This window comes from Bos mutus, chromosome 2 (assembly GCF_027580195.1).
Source record: "Bos mutus isolate GX-2022 chromosome 2, NWIPB_WYAK_1.1, whole genome shotgun sequence".
NCBI classification, from domain to species: Eukaryota; Metazoa; Chordata; class Mammalia; order Artiodactyla; family Bovidae; genus Bos; species Bos mutus.
This window is the reverse complement of record NC_091618.1, coordinates 2775089-2795356: the sequence shown is the minus strand read 5'-3', so window position 1 is coordinate 2795356 and position 20268 is coordinate 2775089. Positions and strand designations below refer to the sequence as shown.

At 59.4% G+C, this 20268-nt stretch overlaps 1 protein-coding gene across 4 annotated transcripts in view; it reads left to right on the top strand.

Annotated features, from left to right (window-relative positions):
* The window catches only part of CAPZB (capping actin protein of muscle Z-line subunit beta), a 139844-nt gene extending 125803 nt beyond the window's left edge, over window positions 1–14041 (top strand). For 3 of the 4 annotated variants that reach the window (XM_070382162.1, XM_070382160.1, XM_070382161.1), the window contains exons 7-10: window positions 8856–8921; window positions 9318–9394; window positions 10660–10772; window positions 13217–14041. In XM_070382162.1, coding sequence (XP_070238263.1) covers window positions 8856–8921; window positions 9318–9394; window positions 10660–10762 — 246 coding nt within the window. In that variant the 3' untranslated portion in view covers window positions 10763–10772; window positions 13217–14041. The remainder of the gene's footprint in view (window positions 1–8855; window positions 8922–9317; window positions 9395–10659; window positions 10773–13216) is intronic. The other variant, XM_005908097.3, reaches the window with a different exon arrangement.
* Window positions 14042–20268: the final 6227 nt, after the last annotated feature.

The window sequence follows — 20268 nt, the reverse complement described above, 5'->3', positions numbered from 1 at the left end:
GTTTCACAGCTGCTGTGGACCCTTGCCTTGCCGTCTTTGGCTCAGGTTATCATGAGCAGCTCGTCTCCAAGATCCCCTTCCAAGCATGTGTCAGGTGAACTGGGAGAGCTCAGACCACGAGGCGCCCCCTGTCGTAGAGCAGCCTTCACTTCCTACTTCATGTGCTGCGTTAAGTTTCTAAGCAAGTTCAAGACCCTTGCTTAAGAGTCCACTCTTAGGGCTTGTCACAGGCTGTCCTTTGGGGAGGCCTTTGCCCCGGCCAGCGCGGGCCGGTGGTGCCTCTGTGTACCAGGAGGGGACCCGCAGGCCTCCGGGAAGCTGGGCTGGCAGCCCTGCAGCAGCCCTGAGGACGTCCGTTCCCGTCTTCAGCCTGAACTCCATGAGGATCCCTTTTAATATCAAGAGTTTTTTTTCAGTAAGATAATTGTACTTTTAATAGCCATTGATTGTTTTTTAACGTGGCGGAAATTATCATTTGGGAGCTTGGTTATTTTTGGGGGGCTTCATTGCTGCACACGGGCTTTTCCAGCTGCGGCGAGCTGGGGCGGCTGCTCTTGGGGTGCACGGGCGTCCCGTGCGCCAGCCCCTCTCGCTGTGGCACGTGTCCTAGGCACTCGGGCTCCAGTCGTTGTGGCCCACGGCTTAGTAGCTCAGAGCACGTGGAGTCTTCCCGGACCAGGGATAGGGCCTGAGCACCCGACACTGCTGCGACCAGGGGAGTCCCGTAGTGACTCTTGTTTTAATTTATTGAGTATATTTTACATCAGAGGATGATCACCAACAACACTGCAACGGTTTCTTCCGTGTGTTTCTGTGTTAGTTGCTCAGTCGTGTCCAACTCTTTACAACCCCTTGAACTGTAGCCCTCCAGGCTCCTCTGTCCATGGGGTTCTCCAGGCAAGAATACTAGAGTAGGTTGCCGTTTCCTTTTCCGGGTTTCTTCCATACCTCACCACAAATCAGCCGTAGGTGTACATAACGTCCTGTCACTCTTGACCTCCAGTTCAGTTCAGTCGCTCAGTCGTGTCTGATTCCCTGCGACCCCATGGACTGCAGCACGCCAGGCCTCCCTGTCCATCACCAACTCCCGGAGCTTGCTCAAACCCATGTCCATTGAGTCGGTGATGCCGTCCAGCCATCTCATCCTCTGCCGTCCCCTTCTCCTCCCGCCCTCAGTCTTTCCCAGCGTCAGGGTCTTCTCCAGTGAGTCAGCTCTCCACCTTGGTAACTCTTAACTGCATTTGTGTCGCAGTCACAGAAGCGTCTCCAGGCTCTTGAACAGAAGTAGTGCAAGGCATGTCCCTGCACTGAGGGTTGGAGCCTCAGACTCTCCACGTAGAACCTGCCTGGAGCCACAGGGGGTCTCAGGGGTCCCCTTCTCTGGCCTCGGGGCAGGGCTGTCTCCAAACCCTCCCAGAACCAAGGCGAGTGCTTGCTGGGCAGAGCCCATCCTTCCACAAGGAAATAGGCCCTTGCTTCCAGGAGGCACTGATGAGGCGGGGCAGTGGAACCCCCAGGCGGCTGGCTCCCCCGCCCCGCCACCCGAGGAGTGCTGGAAAATCCTAAATCCGTATCCGGAGACAGCTTCCTGCATCACTTACCGCTCTGAACTGTTTATAATTCCACCCAGTTTACAGTGACCTGGACAAATATTTAATCCCCAGCCTTCCTAATAGTTTAAATCAGAGCTGTCAGCCCACGGCCAGGGCCTGGTTCCGGCTTGCCGTGCACTGCGCCTGCTGCCAAGCCAAACGCCGGCCCGATGAGAGGCTGTCCTCAGTGCGCCGGCCTGGGCCGCGGGCCTGTGTGGGCTGCCTTGCGCTCTCGGCTCTAATGAGGAGACTCAGGCTTCTGTCATCCTCGCGGCCGGTCACATAACTCATCCGAGGCACGGTAAAGCCGGGGCTGGTTTCCAATGTAAGTAACTGCAGGAGGCGGGCCCGGGAAGCCACGAGGGTGACAGGTCTAAGTTAATGATGCGCAGCTTCTGCTCAAACGGGGAAACGAGGGCTGCGGGTTTCGCTGTTTGTCCCAGGTGGACCTTGGGGAAAACTCCTCTGCTTCTCTTGGACGGGAGGCCAGGGTGTTCCAGGAAAGCTGAGCGGATCAGTGATAGGGTGGACACGTGGGGTGGTGCGGGCTGTCTCCACAGGTCGGGTTGTGAACAGCATAGCGTCACTTAGCAGGTGAGGAAACTGGGGTTCCGGCTCTTCAGTGGTTTGCCCCGTGGTGACTTATCGAAGCGGCAGGCAGAGCTGGGATGTGGACCCAGATCTGTCCCTTAGGAGAATGAAAAAAGGCTGCGTTCCGCCACACTGCATTTTTTGGTCTTAATCTGTCCCCTGTGCCTGGCATTCGTGAGATGCTCGATAAGCACTTCCACAGATGTGAGCAGTCGGCTCAGTGTAGACAGGACGCTGCCCCGTGGGCGCCCGGGGACTCTCCGTGGGCAGCGGCCGTGGGCGAGTGGGCCACACCTGCGGAGGCCCTTGGAGGGGCCAGGCCTCCCTGCGCCGTGCTCAGCCGTGCTGCCCTTTGGGTGTCTCTTGTAGGAACCAGGTTGACCACAGGAGACGCCTTCCCCGCTGGAAGCAGTGAGGAGGGCTTTAAGATTTTTAAGTAGTCGACTGATCAGATGTGTGTCTTCAAAAGGTGGCTCTGTGTGTGGAGTGGAGGCCGGGTTGGCAGGAGGGGGCCGTTGAACCCGCCCAGGAGAGGGGTGGCCAGGACCCAGTGGGGCAGCCCCAGGGGCCGGGCATCTGGCCTGTGGCCAGCGGGTCAGTGAAGGGGCCTCAGGCAGGAAATACCAGGAAGGGCAGAGGCAGGAGGAGAGGAGGGGTGGGTTAGAGAATCTCGGGGTGACACCGAAGGTGTGTGCCCTGGGCTCAGAGGCTCTTCCCTGGCTTGAGTGCCTCCATGAGGCCGCAGCTGCTGACCCTGGGTGTGCGGAGGGAGGGCCCCGCCGCCCTGGCCACGCCACAGCCACAGCGGCCTGGGCCACCCTTCCTGGGGTGACCCCAGGCCCCCCACGTTCCCGCTTCCCTCGGCTGTCTTGATTGACTGATGGCCGGGCCAGCTCCTAGTGGTGGGTGTGCAGTCTGTAGCTGGGGCGTACGGGACCTAGCTCCCTGACGGGATCGAGCCCAGGCGCCTGTGCTGGGAGGTCAGAGTCTTAAGTCCCTGGTGCCTGGCCCCAGCTCGGGCTTGGCGGCATTTGCCGCCCCGCCCCGTCCCCAAGGGCCCCTTTCCCTGGCTCCTCGGGCTTTGCCTCCGTGCCCTCCTTGCTCGGTGTGGACAGCGGGAGCTCGCACTGACTGTCTTTCCCCTCGGTGAGCGTGCCAGCGTGGCTGGCCCACCCGCGGTGGGAAGCTCAGACGGCGGCATCTTCCCCGCCGCCCGCAGCCCTGCCCGTGTGCCCGCCTCACCAAAGGGCGCCCCTTAGGGACGTGCATCCGTGGAGGACAGAGTGGACACCGTGTTTCGGCAAGGCCCTGCAGCCCTGGGGCCGTGGGAGGCAAGTTGGGGGGTGGTCCTCACAGGGGCTCTCACAGCCCGACCTTGTGGGGGCGAGGGTGGACGCTGGCCCCCGGGGCCCCGCAGGAAGGCCGCCGGCCGAGCTCCAGCACGCCTGCGAGGACGCCGCATCGCGAGGTCACTGCTGCATCAGAGGGGCGTGGGGAAAGGCGGGACCCCGGGTCTCTGGAAGGAAACCCACGGGCCGGGCCCTGCAGATGTGCGTTTGATTTTTTTTTTCCCAGATTCTAAGGATTTAACAACAAAGGTGGAATGTCTCGTGGGGAGGAGAGGTGAGGCCGGTCCCTCGCCCCCCGCACGGCGTCTGCATGCAGTGAGGCTCCAGCCAGCACCCCTGCCTGCGGGTTGAGGCCGGGAAACCCGCTTCGACCCTTGCTGGGCAGTCAGGCCAGGCACTGTACTCGAGCCGGGCAGAGGCTTGTGGCCTCCCCTGCAGACGCAGGGAGGCCGGGTCCGCGCCAGGCTGGGGGTGGTTCAGGGAGGGCGTTCTCCTGGGGGAGGCCCAGCTGTAGCTGCTCCCTGTTCTCTGAGGCTCCTGGGTTTGGGGTGGAGAGGCTTCACGGTGTGGATTCTGGGGGCACCCCCGTACACGTCTGGTGACCTGGGGTGGAACGGCCCCGGCTTGGTCCAAGGGGCGAGCCAGGTCTAGGCTGCCGCCCTGTGCCGTGCCCCACCAGGAAGCTCGGGCAGGGCGGAGTGGAGATCCAAGGGAGGGCAGGGACGGAGCCGCTTGGAATGTCTGAGCTCTGCACTGTGGTCTGGCCTTGATTTTTCCGGTAAGGAGCGTGGATGAGATTGAGCAAACTGAGAAGTCTCCGGGAAGAAAACAGGTTTTGGAATCATCCAGGCCGTCGTTCCAATCCCAGCCCAGTCTCCTTCCAGCTGTGTGACCTGGACAAACCACTTCCCTTCTCTGAAGTTCAGCATTTTCACCAGCGAGCCCATAACACCCTTTTGGAAAAACTGTTAGAGCAGAAATAAAAGCTACCTTGAGGCATGGGTTCTGCCCGATAAATAAAATAGTAGCTTTTGCTGCTGGTACCATGTACCATGTAAGCTAGGCTCTATTAAATTTTTCCTGAACTGGGCAGATGGAAGCTCCGCTGAGAGGCTGTCCAACCACTATCTTCCGGCTTGCCAGTGTGCCAGGCCCTGGTCTCCAGCCCCACGCTGATCTGGAGCCGGCCTGAGGCAAGTCCCAGGAACAGTGCAGCCATGGAGCCCAGCACCACTCTGGGCCCGGGGCGGGTGTTGGCTCATCCCGAGTACGGCAGCAGCAAGGAGATGGAGGGCTTTCTGGGCCGAGGCCTGGCCCTGGGGCTGCAGTGTGGGAGCTGCCTGCTGGGCTGGCTTCCCGCAGGGCCCCGGAGAAGCGCCGCCCGGCCCTCTGCTCACGTTTTCCCTTTTGAGGAAAACAGTCTGATTTCTAAACAGGCCCACGTCCTCCGCATCCTCCGGGGTACCGGATGGGGGTGGGCAGGCTGGGCTCTGACTTCAGACTCGGCTGGAACCACCTTGTGGAACATCTGTGCGACCACAGCCCATAAAAATGTTTTCCTCTGGCAGCTGCTTTTATGAGATGTAATAATATCCGCGTTGCAAAAATAGTTCTGTTTTTGGTGGGTCAGCACTGCCAGCGAGCTGACCCTGACCAGGTGTGGAGGGAGTCGGCAGGGGGGCCGTGGAAACACGTCCGTGTGCCAGGCCCCTGCCCCCCTTCCAGCCCACCCTCTTCCTTCCCTCCCCTGGGGCCCTGCTGGGCCTTTGCCTTGGGGTCAGATTTCTGGCCTCGAACTTCGCACGCAGCCCCTTGGGTCCTCCCGGGGAGTCAGTCTGCTCCCAAGAAGGCTCACGCCCCTGCCCAGGCCTCTCTGACCTCTGAGAGCCTGGCAGTGCCAGACTCTCCCTTTGTTGGAAGACAGCTCTGATTCTGAAGCAGAGATGATGCCCAAGCTGCCCGACACCCGATGGGGCTTCGCTGACCCCATGGCCCTGAGCCCTTTGCCTCTGGTCCTGGCCTCAGCTTTGGGTGATTGGTGCTCATTTAAGGTGGGATTCTGGTTGAGCTCACCGCCTCCGTGCTTCCCTGGGTGTGCCAGGGATCCACCGTCCATGTGGAGCTGGGGAAGAGGGGAAGCTGATTTGTGGGAGGACGTAATCCACTTGGGTCAGAGCCGCAGGCCTCTGCTTGCCCAGAAGAGCAGCCCTGAGCAGCCATCAGGCCAGGCACAGGAGCCTCCTCTCCGGGGGAGGAGAGAACCCTGGTGCCAGCATGTTGGTGTCCAGATTACCTTTCAGGATTGGGTGGGCAGCCTCCGTCCTTCTCTGTGGCAGGTGGGGTTCCCAGCCCGTTCAGCACGCGTGCGCTCCAGCCGTCAGGGCTGAGCGCGTCTCACAGATGCTGCAGCTCTGCCCGGTGGGGGCGCTTCTCATGCTGAAATGATGTTCACAAGCTTGCGCATCCCGTTTTGTGGGGACCCCTGAATCTCTGAAGATCGAGTCTCCCCGGGACCCTTGGCTAGAGTGCCTGGGGGGCTCAGGCCCCAGGGTCGGGGCGGAGCAGCAGGTCCTGCTGGCATCTTGCCCCCTCTCCGGCTCGGCCAGCCCTCCGCAGAGTGGTCTGCCCAGAGCCAGGCGTCTTCCCTTTCAGAGACTTGGTGTCCTGGCTTTGGAAGGCGAGGACTTGGGTTCCAGACCTTCACTCCACTCTGGTTCCCCCCCTTCCCCGGCTTGTAGCATCATGCCACAGGGCCGCCCGTTCCTCTGGGGACCCCTCCGGGGACCCGGGGCTCCTGGCTGTGTGCGCGGGCACTGTGACAGCTCCGCCATCGCTGGACTGCCCCGCCAGGCAGCAGGTTTCAGAGCGCGGCCACGGCCTCCCGCGTCCTTCTCCTTCCGGCCTGAGACGCCCACGTGCTTTCCCATTTCTTGGGCTCGGGGCATGCAGACCTTTGACGCAGAAGAGCGTGTCCATGGCTCTACTGAACCCAGCCGTGCCGATGGAGACGGGCCGAGAGGGGGCCCTGCAGCTCCATCAGGGAAGGGGCTGGGCACGCGGCCCCTGACCTGGGCACCAGGAGCAGCTTCATTTTGACCCTGAAAGGCACACGAACACTGTCCTAGCAGGCACCTCGCATTCCTGTCAAGCGAAATCACCCAAACCCACAAGTCTCTCTGCTGGACCTGTTCCCCACGTTGTTGGTGGTGAGATTAACGTCTAAGCCAAAGTACGTGGTCTGCGTTTGCCCGGCTGCACGCAGTCACGCTGGAGCAGAAGTCCAGCAGGGCTGTCGTCTGGACAGGCTCTGTGACGTCTGCCTGCCTGTTTCCTCGGGTGCCTGGTGGTCCTGAGGAGGGGCAGGCAGACGGAGGCCCGAAGCTCTGTGCTCCACCGCCAACCCGTGCCTCTCTCCGGGAGTGACCCGTCCATCACCTGCACCCTTGACTCCAGTGGCGTCGCCCCACAAACCCTGTGCGCCTTCCCTTAGGTCCTGCACAAACAGACGGACCCAGGGCCCGGCAGGAAATCCTGCGGGCGGCCCCGGGGAACTCGCGGCCCGTGGTCCAGCCAGGGCCGCGGGATCCTAGGTGGGAAGCTGCCGCAGGGACGCGCTCTCGAGGAGCCTGTGTTCCTCAGCCCAGCATCCCCGTCACCACCGGAAACCAGAGACTCACGGCAGGTCGTGTCCACAGCCAGCCCGCGCTGGCTCCTAGAGCATCTGATTTGAAAACGCGCCGGCAGATGGCTTTTTTTTACCGGTCCCGTCAAAAGCTGTGGCCTGGATCAGCGTCAGGCCAGTGTTTTAACTTCCAACTCCAGTCTGCCTTCTGTCACGGAAGTGGGGTCAGCCTCCACCCTCTGCAGAGTTCTGGTACCTCTGAAGCGTGCTCTAGCTTTTCAGGGAGGTCTGTGTCATGGAGTCGGATTTGTTTGACACTGAAGCCTAATCATTTTAAATGATTTGTTTCTCTCCTATCACCACCTGCTTCCAGCTCTGTCTCCCTCTTATCTGGGTCTCTTGTACCTTTCCCAGTCTAAAAATCACCCTAAAATTCATTGGTAAGAGAGGTGAGGCGACGGAGGCCTTTAGCCTCTGAACGGACCGCCGTCCACTGCAGGTCTGCCCTGCCCTGTTCTTCCGGCTCTGAAGGTAGTTAGCCGTCCACCTTCGCTCTGCTCTTTTACTGATCTGAATTCATCCTGCGCTCTTGCCTTCCTGATCCGGCTCCTGTCTCCTCGTCCGTTTTTCGGTCGCTTCCAGAGTCTGTTTCCGCAGCAGCAGTGACTGCGGTCGGGCGCCAGTCGGGTTGGACGGCATCTTGTGCTCAGTGATCCGCTCGGCGCCTGTGAGTGTCACAGGCGCATCCGCCCTGAAGGGATATGTGATCGTGGAGAGAATAAGCCCTAAACGTGGGGAGGAGTTGCGGGGAGAGCCATGGTGCCGTGTCGTGACTCAGCGTGCACATCAGGGGCCTCATTGCCTTCTCCTCCTTCCTGTCAGCCCTCAGAGGGCTCACCCCTGGGCAGAACCAACTCGCTGGGCACCCCTCCTCATCGTCCCTGCAGAACGCCCATCGTCCCTGCAGAAGGGCCGTCTATATTATTAAATACTAAAGAGACATGAGTTCAAAACAGTCATTGGACAATTTGAAAACTAGCGGAGCACCTTTGAGAGAGTTATTTGAGGAGAAGAAGAGGACTGAGATGAGCCACAGGAAGGCGGGAGCACAGAGCTGTGCCCCCTCAATGGGCGTGGCCCGAGGGAGGCAGGGGCTCGGCCGCCAGACGGCTAAGCGCAGGCTCTTGTGCAGCGCTTTCCTAGCCGTAGGTCGCGTGTAAGAGGCCGCCTGGGTGGATGGTGCGCATCCTTTTCTGGCCACGCACTCCCCAGGAGGAGCCGCACCTTCAGCGGGAGTAGACGGAACACAGGCTGGGAAGCGGGCAGACGTTGACGCGGGCTCTGCCTTCCCCGCCTGTGTGACCTTGGGCAAGTCACCGCTTCGGCCTGAGCCTGGGGTCTCCTGTCTGACACCTGGGTTGTTGCCTGCCCCCCCCCAACCCCTCCCTCTGTAGCTGCCAGGCACAGCCGCAGCTGGCAGGCGCCTTAGAGGCTCACCTGTGACATCACGGCCCGAAGCCACACGAGTGCCCTCCCGCCATGGGCCCAGGGAGGGCTGTGCTGTGGCACCGGAGATGCCCCTGGAGACAGGCCTGTGACCCTCGTGCCGGGCTTCCCACAGCCAGGACAGCAGGTTCTGTGCACCCCGGCAGCCGCCCCCACCCGGCGCCCTGACTCAGCCGTGTTCCTGTTCCCTTGCAGATGGAGAAGGATGAGACCGTGAGTGACTGCTCTCCACACATAGCCAACATCGGGCGCCTGGTTGAGGTGAGCGGCTGCCTCCCCCGGGGCCTCCCGGGCGGCTTCCCGCCAGCTTCCAGCGGCGCGGCGCCCATTTCTGGGCCCCGCCTGGTGTCTTCCGCACCTTCTGAGCCTAGCTCAGAGCCAGAGGCCCCTCCTCTGCGGCCCCCAGAGGACTCAGTGCAGGAAGCCCTCAGCCCTGACCCCCTCCACCGAGTGCGGGTGCAGACCGGAGCCACCCCTCGGCACCGCCCCTTCCCCACACCCTCCGGAAGAAGGGGGTGCTCTGCAGAGTGTCCCCCAGCCCGCACTAACGGCAGGCCAGGCTCTGGCCGGGGGCTCCCGTGCACCCCCGTGTGGCCGCCGCGGGGACTGCAGGGTGCCGGTGGGGCAGGCGCCCCTGACTGGCCACCTCCCTTCCAGGACATGGAGAATAAAATCAGAAGTACGCTGAACGAGATCTACTTCGGGAAGACAAAGGACATCGTCAACGGGCTGAGGTAACGTACCCAGGAGCGCAGGCTATGGGACCCGGAAGATGGGGGTTGTGGGTCTGAGGTCACCGCTCAGCAGCTCCACTGCATGGGGCCTCAGTCTCCTCTGCAAACCAGGGCCGGAGTGCCCTCCTGACAGGGTCGTTAATGCAGGTTTTCGAGCTAAAGCCCCGTGCGCAGGACTTGTTCCCAGGGTAGACGTGCGTGCCAGGCTCCTCCATCTGTGTCTTCTGGGGACCGTCCGCCTTCACGGCCGTGGCGCCCTTCCTCCTGCAGCCACCTCTCGGTCCCGTGGGCCGAGTCCTGCCTGAAGATTCTCCGTGTACCTGCCGGTCCTGGGGCCTGAGGACCCCCGGGTCTGACCCTAAGATGCAGCGGGGAGCATGGCCCCCAGTTGGCCAGGTTTTGGGCAGCAGAGCATCCCCCAGAGAGAGCCCCGGCCCACTGCTTTCTGCAGAGGGCCCCACCCCTGGTCCCCCACGCCTTGTTCCCGCGGCTCTTCAGCGAAGGCCAAGGGAGGTGCAGGGGCTCCCCAAGTCCTCCCGGTCACGGAGGGTGGTGGAGGCCGCGGGGGAGAGAGCCCCGGCCTTGGAGTCCCAGCCTGGGGTCTCAGGCAGCCTCTGCCACCCCGAGCTCCGTGGTCTTTGAGCAGGGACTCCTCTCGGGGGCGTCTCGCCTGTCCAGGAGCTGGGGTGGGGGGCCCGAGGCAGGGAGGATGGGGTCTGAGTCTCATCGCCATCCCACCAGTTCAGGGGCTCGCACTCCGCCCATGGCCCCCGGCCCTGCAGGCCCCCTGTGGACAGACCCCTCTAGGCCGGGCAGGGGCAGGAAGTAGCCTGGGGCGGCCCTGGTTTAAGTCTGCCCAGAGAAGACGGTTTAGTCTCTCTCTCAAACAGCTGTCAGAGTGGCGCCCACTCTGGACTCGCCTTTCTGATCCCCCATCTGTGGGGAGCCTAGTCCAGCCCCTGGGCTTTACTCCCCGGCTTACTCCACGCAGCGCTGCTCTCCTTCGGCTGTTGAGCCTGGGGCCTGGGGAGTCCTCTCTGCTCAGAGCTTCCCAGCCTGGGGCTCCTGCATCATCAGACGCACCAGACACGCCTGTCGGCCTGCACCATCCCAGGCGATGGCCGGAAAACCAGGGGGAGCCGCAGAGAGCCTGTGGGCGGTGGGCGGGCCCCCGAGAACTACAGCTGCCCTCCCCCGAGCCCCACGGCCCCCGCTTCCTCCACGCTGGGCCCCTCCACGGCCCTCACTCTGCGTGCTCTCTGTAGATCTGTTGACGTTATCCCTGACAACCCCAAGTTCCTGCAGTTGCAGAGGGAGCTTTCCCAAGTGCTGACGCAGCGCCAGATCCACATCCAGCCCGATAACTAAGCTGCTCCAGGTACCCTGCCTGAGAGGCCTGAGCGCCGCCCCACTAAACAGGACTCACCAGCCCGCCGAGACCCCACCGGCCCCTTAAACACCACTAACCTGTGTCCGCCCGGCCGGGAGCCGCCCCGTAACTGCCGACTTCGCCCTGCGTAACGCCGGCCCGGGTCACGCGTGCTGTGTGTGCTTGGCACTCTGGGCAGGGCCGCGTGTGGGGCAGGCTGGCAGGCCAGGGTTGCGGTCACCCACGCCGCTCCCAGGGGCTGCCCGCTTGGCCGGAGGCTGAGGCGGCCTCTCCGTCTGCTCTGTGTGCAGCCGGAGCTTTGCCACCTTTCCACCAAGGACCCCAGAAGCTCAAGAAGATCCCTTTTCGGTGGGCAGTTGCCTGGAGTCAGCTGATCTGAGGTGTATTGCCCTGAGTCTAAGAGTCGAACACGGAGCTGGGTCTCTTAAGAGCCCTCTGTCGGTCGCTCAGTCGTGTCCGACTCTGCGACCCCGTGGATTGTAGCCTGTCAGGCTCCTCTGTCCATGGAATTCTCCAGGCAAGACTACTGGAGTGGGTAAAGATTCCCTCCTCCGGGGTCTTGCCGACCCAGGGATGGAACCCGGCTGTCCCACACTGCAGGCAGGTTTTTAATGTCTGAGCCACCAGGGAAGCCCAGAGCGGGGCTGTAATGTCTGAGCCAGGCCTGGTGCCCCCAGACCAGGTGCCCCTGGAGCTGCCAGGACCCGCATCGCCCTCCGGCCCCGGTGAGCTGCAGCCATCCTCCTAAATGCCTCATGCTCAACAGAGGGGGATGTCTTGCTTGTGGACAACAGCCGAGAGCCACGACTTGAGCGTGTGATGAATATAGATGCACAGAAGCGGGCAGCTCCCTGAGAGGAGGCGGGAAACTGGGCTTCATATCAGGCATCTGGAGACCGAGCTGGGCAGGGCTGCAGAGCTCGGGATTAGGGGCTTCCTCCCAGGCCTGGGAGCTGGACACAGGGCCCCAACCCAAAAGAGGCTCAGGGGGCTGCTCTGCTGTGGCTGCAACCATCTGGTCTGGGTGCGCGCCGGCATCGGGCCTGGGGCGTCTCCCTGCCTTTAAAAGCGCTCCATACAGTACAGTTCCCCCCAGCCCCTCCGCGTCTAGGGTGGGTCTAGAATCTTCTGGACCCCTCCCCTCAGCCAGGTCCTGTTGGGACATAGGACCCCCGTGCCCCCATCCCCTGCTGCCCAGCCTGGCACCTTCTGTCTGGGACACACACACACCACCTCCTACAGACACTGGTTCCCGGTGGCTTGGCCGTGACCTTCCTGAGCGCCTTTCCCTGAACAAGCACTCTCCCCTCCCGCCTCCAGCTGCTCCAGCCTAACCTTCTGTCTCTTACCGGTCCTCCCTCTGGACATTTCTCCTTGTTGGGGCAGGGGGGGAGGGGCTGGGCACAGCCCAGGCCTGGCGTGCCCCTCCCAGAGGAGCCAGCACGCACTCAGGCCAGGGAGCCGTGGGAGCTGTCGCAGAGCAAGCACTTAGAAACGTGTGTTCTGCAGCATCAGCCAGAATGTTAGCATTTCTCACGGGAGGTTTTTAGTTGCACGCAGACTCTCTGAGGGTCTTGTCTCTGCCACCCTCTTTACCTTCTTGAGGGCGCTTCCCATGGTGTTCCCAGGACTCAGTAGCCAGCATTCCACGTGGATGCTCCTGGTCCTGCCTCGTTGTACTTAAGCCACATTTGGCGCTGGCTGAGGGGTTATTGTCTGGTCTCTCCTTCCCATGCGGCTTCACGGCCAGTGCGTGTCAAGCTTGAGGTTCCTGTGGCTCCACGGTGTCCTGCCAGGCAGCCTGCCGCCCTTGCTCTCTGCTGCCTCGAGACCGTTACAAAGGCTGTACGTAGTTTAATAAGCCCCTGGTTAGCCTGTACATTGGGAAACCTTGACCAGGATCACTAAGGTCATCGCCAGGTCATTGCATTTCTCAGAGCCTCAGTTTCCTCATCTGTAAATTGGGACTAATGCTCGGACTCCTCTGTGATGCTTGTGAGAGTGAAGTGTGCTTGGGAAGCACTTACGAATGACAGATGACACAGCGCCTACAGAGCTCAGCTGTGTCTCACCTGTGTGTCGGTGCGCTCGCGTGAGCGTTTCCCCACAAATCCAGGAGTTGACCCGGAAGCCACTTGTGGTTCAGGCCGATGTGTCGTGTGCCCGGAGTCCGGTCACAGCCAGCCTGGGGCAGAGCTGGGCCGTGGCCTCCCCTGCAGGGCCCGGCCAGGTGCTGAGGGGCCAGCCTCGGGCTCTGGGCCCCTCCGCACCCCCGACCTTCCCGCACGGCTTGTAGCTCGGCTGCTGGAGGCGACGTGGGTGGAGGGGCGCCCGGCCCCCCCACCCCGGACGCGCCGCATGGCAGCTCTCAGCCCCTTTTCCTTTCCTCTTCTGCCCGTTCATGACAATTCTTCCCCACCTCCATCCCACAGGTCTGTGCAGACTTTTGCAGACAAATCAAAACAAGAAGCTCTTAAGAACGACCTGGTGGAGGCTTTGAAGAGAAAGCAGCAGTGTTAAAAGCCTCTGCTTCCCACTGACCGGAGACGCCGTGCGCTGTTAGGCTCCTTTCTTAGACACTCGTTTCCTGCTCCCTCCTCGTCCCTTCCCTCCCCGACAGGTCACATAACAACTCGTCACATAACAACTCGCATCACCACCGCAGCGCCATCTCTCCCGAGAATAAACCTGGTAAAAACCCGGTAAACACCCCTGGTCTCGGAGGCCTCCTTCCCCCACCACGTTTTGCTATCACGACTTGGTATTCCCATAGAGACCGCGTTTTCTGTCCGCCCTGGCGCCACCCCCCCCCTGCCATTTATAGGCATAAAAACACACTGTCTGTCTGCCTCCCTCCCCTCCCACCTTTTTGTTACATTGGTGTAAAAAATGTAAAACAAAAAAATTTTATGAAATAACTGTGGTGTGTGAAAGATAGAAGAAAAACTGGAAATCTGATTCCATGTGTGTTTGGGAGTTGCTTGGGGTTGGGGGCCGGGCGGGGGACGGGGACAGCTCTGGGAGAAAGGAGAGGTGGCCCTCGGCTCGCGGTGGGGGGCGGGGACTGCGGACCGCCCTGCTCTTCTGGCCAGGTGCTTTTCTGTCAATTTTTATGGAATGCAAAAGGAGTTTTTGTTTTATTTTGTTTTTTTGTAAAGCTTAAAAAAAATCTACATCTTATACTTGAGCTTCCATACTTAAAAAAAAAAAGAAAGAAAAAAAAAACAAAAAAATAAATAAAAAGAAACTGGGACGCAGTTAGCCTTGTGTTCTTTCTCGCCTGCCCCACTTTCCCAGGACATGTGACTCTCTGGCTGCCCCGCTGGAGGGTTGACCCCAAGCAGGGGCGGGGGAACACGGTGGGGTGTCGGGTGGAGGGAGTGTGGAGCCCACACAGCAAATGAGCGGGGGCGGGGGGGGGGGGTCCCTGCAAGACCCCAGCTGCTTCTCTGGACCCCTGCCTCTGCACAGACCCCGCCCTGCCTGTCCTGAAGAGCGTGATGGGGTGGGGCTCCCCAGCCGCATCCCCTTTCACTTCGGCAGACCTGGGCACAGGCATGACCTGTCCAGACCAGTCCCGGCTTCTCTGCACTGGGTCTGATGAGAAGGTTCCCAGATGGGGGCGCATCTCGAAATACAAAGCACCACTGAGATGGAGGCAGGGAGCCAGAGACCCTTGCGGGCAGCGCCTTTCAGGGACCTTCAGGTGGAGAAGAAGAGGGAGGTGGACAAGTGAAGGCGGGGCGCTGCCCGGCGGGTGGAGCCAGGACGGCCCCCAGGTGAGCGGCCAAGCTGACACCCTCACGGCGCCTGGGGCAGAACGCCGGGCTCAGACAAGCCGGTTCAATGTTGGTAGGTGTTCAGTCCCGGGGTCAGGAGTGACACTTGAAAGCCAGAAGCTGTAACTCATGATGTATGAAGAGGCCTGATCCTACTAGTCTAGAATCTTCCGTCACTGGGAGGGCCATCGCTGCTGTTTGCTGGCGCTGAGTCAGACTGGTGTGATGAGGAACCATGGGCTCAGAGACCAGATGTCCCCGGCGAGGGGCAGCCTGAAGCAAGTGGCAGGAGAGCAGTGTGAGCCCCTGGCTGAGGGCCACCCCCAACCCTGCTCGCGCAGGGTGGGCACCGTGGCGGCCAGCAGGCCCCCAGCATTCTCCAGAGGGACGCTAGGCTGGGGGAGCCGTACACGGGCTGTGGGGGGTCAAGGGCTCTCTGGGTCCCCCTGCTGCGGGTGGCTGACTCCTGGGGTTCGAGGGCAGCATCGCATGCTCCCCTCCAGGGGCACCCTAGGTGCTTGCTTGGCACTTGACGGATGATGGGAGGCCGCTGAGGTGAGGGAGGGGCAGCATGAGTCTGGTCTGGGCCCGGGGCTTCCGATCTCGCCCGCCTTCTGATCTCAGCCCCGCCGGAGTCGCCGTGGTGTGCCTGGCATCAGTGACGGTCTCCACTTCTAGAAGCACGAGGGCTCCAGCGGGTGACCGGGGATTCCTTGTGCACGGCCCTTCCACTGCCCTCTTGCTCCAACCTTAACAGGCCAGCCTCTCGGATGGAACCCTTCCTGAGCCCCAGATTCAAGACTCTGTCTTCAAATCTTCATTCATTCAGATCCTGGAGCAAGCAGCCGCTGTGCTGCAGGGCAGGCCCGAGGGGACCCTTCCGCCTGGAGGGTATCCCAGGCCTGTGGACTTGCTCTGGGCTCCTCTGCGCTGCCGCCCCCTCCCCGCAGCCCTGGGGGGCCGGGGCAGCCTTTGCTCCAAGCCCTCAGCACTGGCAGAGGCAGGCAGCCCGCCCCAGGGTAGCCGGCCCCCTCGGCCCCCTCGCTCACCCTGCTCCCCTGGCTGGTGCCTCCGAGAGGGGACCTTTGTCTTCTCCTGACCAGTGATAGTTGCTTGTTACTTTAAGTATCTATAGCAAAATCTTACAAGACAGTATGTCTCACTCCAAACAGTATTATTAAACATGATAAATTACATATTAATTACAGAAGTTCAATATCATAAATTAAAAGGTGCCATCATTTTTTCTCAATGTAACTAAAACCTGTAAAACTTTCAGCAGGAAATCCAGATTATACTTAATCACACCACGTCAAGTCGATACTTCAGACAAAACTCCTATTTCACAACAGGTATTTTGCGTGAGAGCTTTCTTATTAATTCTGCAAGTTGCTTTTCAGCTGTTCACAAAACAGGTGGTCTGTTGATATTCTTTTAAAATTCATTGTTGAAATTTTTTCTTGTTTTATAAAAAGTTTGGACATAATTCCTGTCACTTCAACTCTAGCTTCTAAAAAGATGGGAATTTCAGAATACAAATAGTTTTATATAAACTCATAATTTAAAGAAGTTTTCTGAAAGATATTTAAGTGTGGGGCAGTATTTTAAACATTTTTGTTTGAATTCCCTACTCTTATTTTCTTTAAAATAGTAATTTAAAATATTCAAATAATAAAATATTACTTCATGAACACACTCATGACCATTCTCTACTTTCCTTGTGAATGACTAAGTGATCTCTTGTGTGTGTGTGTACATGTGTGTGCATACACGTGTATGTGTGTGTACCTCTGACAAGTCTAATGAATGAAATCCTTTACTCCTCCACACACCTAACTGACCACCCATTCCCCATGCATATTGGACATAGGTTATTTTGTAGTAACTATGTGTGAGGAGCAGTGTTGCAAGATACATTTTCATGACCCATAACTTGCCATTCAAGTTGTAAAAATAGCTGACATGATATTTATTCAGATAGATTTACTGAGATATAATTCACATTCACCTCACCCATTTAGTGTTCAAATGCAGGGACTTCCCTGGCGAGCCAGCGTTTAGGACTCCACACATCCTCTGCAGGGGACACAGTTTTGATCCCTGGTCAGTGGAGAAGTCAATGGCATCCCACTCCAGCACTCTTGCCTGGAAAATCCCATGGACGGAGGAGCCTGGTAGGCTGCAGTCCATGGGGTCGCTAAGGGTCGGACACGACTGAACGACTTCACTTTCACTTTTCACTTTCATGCATTGGAGAAGGAAATGGCAACCCACTCCAGTGTTCTTGCCTGGAGAATCCCAGGGACAGGGGAGCCTGGTGGCCTGCCGTCTATGGGGTCGCACAGTTGGACACGACTGAAGTGACTTAGCAGCAGGGAAGTAAGATCCCACATGCTGCTTGGCATAGCCGTAAAAAATAAAGTGTAGAAATCCATGTTTAATGGAATCACTCTACTGTACACCTTAAACTAACACATTTTTAAATCAATTATACTTAGATAAGGAGGTTCCCTGGTGGCTCAGTAAAGAGTTTGCCTGCAGTGCATAAGACCTGGGTTTGATCCCTGGATCGGGAAGACCCCCTGGAGAAGGGAATGGCAACCCACTCCAGTATGCTTGCCTGGAGACTTCCATGGACAGAGGAGCCTGGTGGGCTACAGTCGATGGGGTCACAAAGAGTCAGACACCACAGAGAGACTAACACTTTCATACTTAAATAAAATTTAAATAGTTAAATATATACAAAATAAACTGTACAAATCCCACAGCTGTGTGACGGTCACGTGCCCCTCTCTGTCTGACCGAGGCTCCTTGAGGGACTGTGTTTCAGGCATTCGCTTCACTCATTAGTTCACCACGGTCCTGGGGGCATGATGGTCACAGGGGAGATTGGTATACGGTCTGGTGGAGGCAGGAGAATACTTGCCAACAAGTCTCTTGAGCACTCACGTGCACTGGGTGCAGAGCCTCTGGTGGGTGGCTGTGTCAGGGTGGCACGGGGCTGGGGGACAGATTCGTAGTTATCCTCGGGATTGAGTTAATCACAGCACAAGGCATTCCCCACTCCCTTGTTCAGTCGCTCAGTTGTGTCCAACTCTGCGACCCCATGGACTGCAGCACGCCAGGCCTCCCTGTCCATCACCATCTCCTAGAGCTTGCTCAGACTCATGTCCATCAAGTCGGTGATGCCATCCAACCACCTCATCCTCTGTCGTCCCCGTCTCCTCCTGCCTTCAATCTTTCCCAGCATCAGGGGCTTTTCCAATGAGTCGGGTCTTCGCATCAGGTGGCCAAAGTACTGGAACTTCAGCTTCAGCATCAGTCCTTCCACTAAGTATTTCCTTTAGGATTGACTGGTTTGATCTCCTTGCTGTCCAAGGGACTCTCAAGAGTCTTCTCCAACACCAGAGTTCAAAAGCATCAATTCTTCAGCACTCAACATATATGGTCCAATTCTCACATCCATACATGACTATTGAAAAAACCATAGTTTTGACTTGACTAACATTTGTTGGCAAAGTAATGTCTCTACTTTTTAATATGCTGTCTAGGTTGGTCATAGCTTTTCTTCCAAGGAGCAAGAGTCCTTTAATTTCATGACTGCAGTCACCACCTGCAGTGATTTTGGAGCCCAAGTAAATTCTTTCACTGTCTCCGTTGTTTCCCCAACTATTTGCCACGGGACTGAATTTCATGATCTTAGCTTTTGAATGTTGAGTTGTAAGCCAGCTTTTTCCTCTTTCACCTTCATCAAGTGGCTCTTTAGCTCCTCCCCACTCCCTGCCATGGGGCTCACGCTAACTGATGAGGTTGATGCTTGGACATGCAGCTCCTCCTGTTTCAGGGAGCCCTGTGGTCCCACCATTCCTCTCCGATGAGAGCCAAGTGCAGCAGGAGGGGTGAAGAGAGGGGACTGTAGATTTCTGCTTTTTCTTAGCTGCGGGGACTGAAGGCCATGCAGCCAGGGGAGACAGGCAGTCCACCCGGGACCTTTCACCTCAGGGACCTCACCAGCCAGTGAGCACAACCCAGTCTGGGCAGCAGAACTGACTGATGGTCAGACTGGTCCGCCCACTTTGGGAGGAACCCAGGGCGTCCCCTGGGTGGACACGCTGATGAGCCTTCACCTGGCAGAGCTGCCTTGTGAGTCCAGTACCACGATGGCTTCCGTCAGACAGGGCATGCCCGTGTCTGCACCATCGCACTCGCTGATGAGCAAAGAACCAGAGCTCTCATTAGACGGGGTGGTGCCTGCAGGCAAGAGCCATCACCCCACCAGACGGGGTGTTCCCCAGAAGGAAGGGATTATGTCACCCCCCCCAGGGCAGGGGCCGAGCTAGCTTGTGCCTCTTCCCCGCCCAGCTCGAGCCCAGGCCCGCACCTGGCTTCATGCTGAGCCCCCAGGTCCTCTGGCTGGGGGGCCGCCAGCCTGGCCACGGCCCTGGGTGGAGCCAGACCCTGGCTGCAAAGGGCACTGTGGCAGCTGGCACGTGGGCGTGGGAGGTGCTGCTCGGGACAGTGGGGAGGGGGCCTGAGCCCAACAGGGTGGTGCTGCCCCCACGGGCACGGCCTCTGACGGCCGCAGGGGGCGGCGTGTGCAGTGAGTGGCCTCAGGTGGATGCAACTGCTTCTGGCCCCAGGCCCCGGGCACGCGACTTAACTCTTCCGAGCCTGTTTTCCCATCTGGAAAATGGCCACGATGGCCGCACCTCCCTCCGAGGGGGTTGTGGGGAGCAAGAGGGCACGGCCTGACCCCCCACACAACGTGTGCTCAGCAAACATCAGCTGCAGGCCCGTCCAGGATGGAGCTGAGGTGATGGGGCCCCCTAGCCCCAGCGCCCAGCTGAACCTCAGAAGGGGCTCCCCAGACCCCAGTTCCCTCCTCCTCTCCCCTCCACCACCACCCCCGCCAAATCCAGTGGCCTGTCACGAGCCTGGGCATCCGGCCCAGCCCCCACCACCGTCCTCACCCAGACTCCCACCCCCGGCCTTTGCACACACTGTTCCCTTGTCCGCTCCAGGGCCACTCCTCCAGGAAGCCTTCCCCGATTGCCTCTTCATTCCTCCATCAGTTTGTATCTTCTGGCCACATTCCTTCCCTCTAAGCCTGGCAACCATCTCCCCTCCTTGAGGGTGAGGACCAGAGTTGGTCCACCCCAGGTGCCCAGCACAGCGTGGGCCAGGGTGGAGAGGAGAACTGCCTTTGGCAAATATTTGTGGCACCAGACTGTGCTGGGCATCCTCTGAGGCTGGAGAAGGAAGATGCTGAGAGACAGGCTCACGCCGGGGCCCGCCTCCTCCCTACCAGCCTTCGCCCTCACCTGGCACCTCCCACCCCGATGGTTCCTGGGACCTGGGCGGGCCAGGGCGCGGTGTGTGGGGCCAGCACAGAGGGGAGCTTTGTCCCCAGGCCCCCGTGGGGTTGCAGCCAGGAGGAGGTGGACTCAGGTCAGGGTCTGGGAGACACACCGAGGCTGGGGCAGAGGGGCTAGAGCTCCGAGCTAAGCCCTGCCCTCCTCTCTACCCTTCCCGCCTGCAACACCCTTACTTCCCCAGGGTTATCTCCTGCTCACCCTTCTGCCGTGTCACCTCCTCCAGGAAGGTCTCCCCGATTTCCAGGAGAATCTGATTGTCGTCCTCCGTCATAAAAAAATGACCAAAGCTAACCTTCATGGAGCTTTTACTGCCGCCAGACTTGGGGTAAC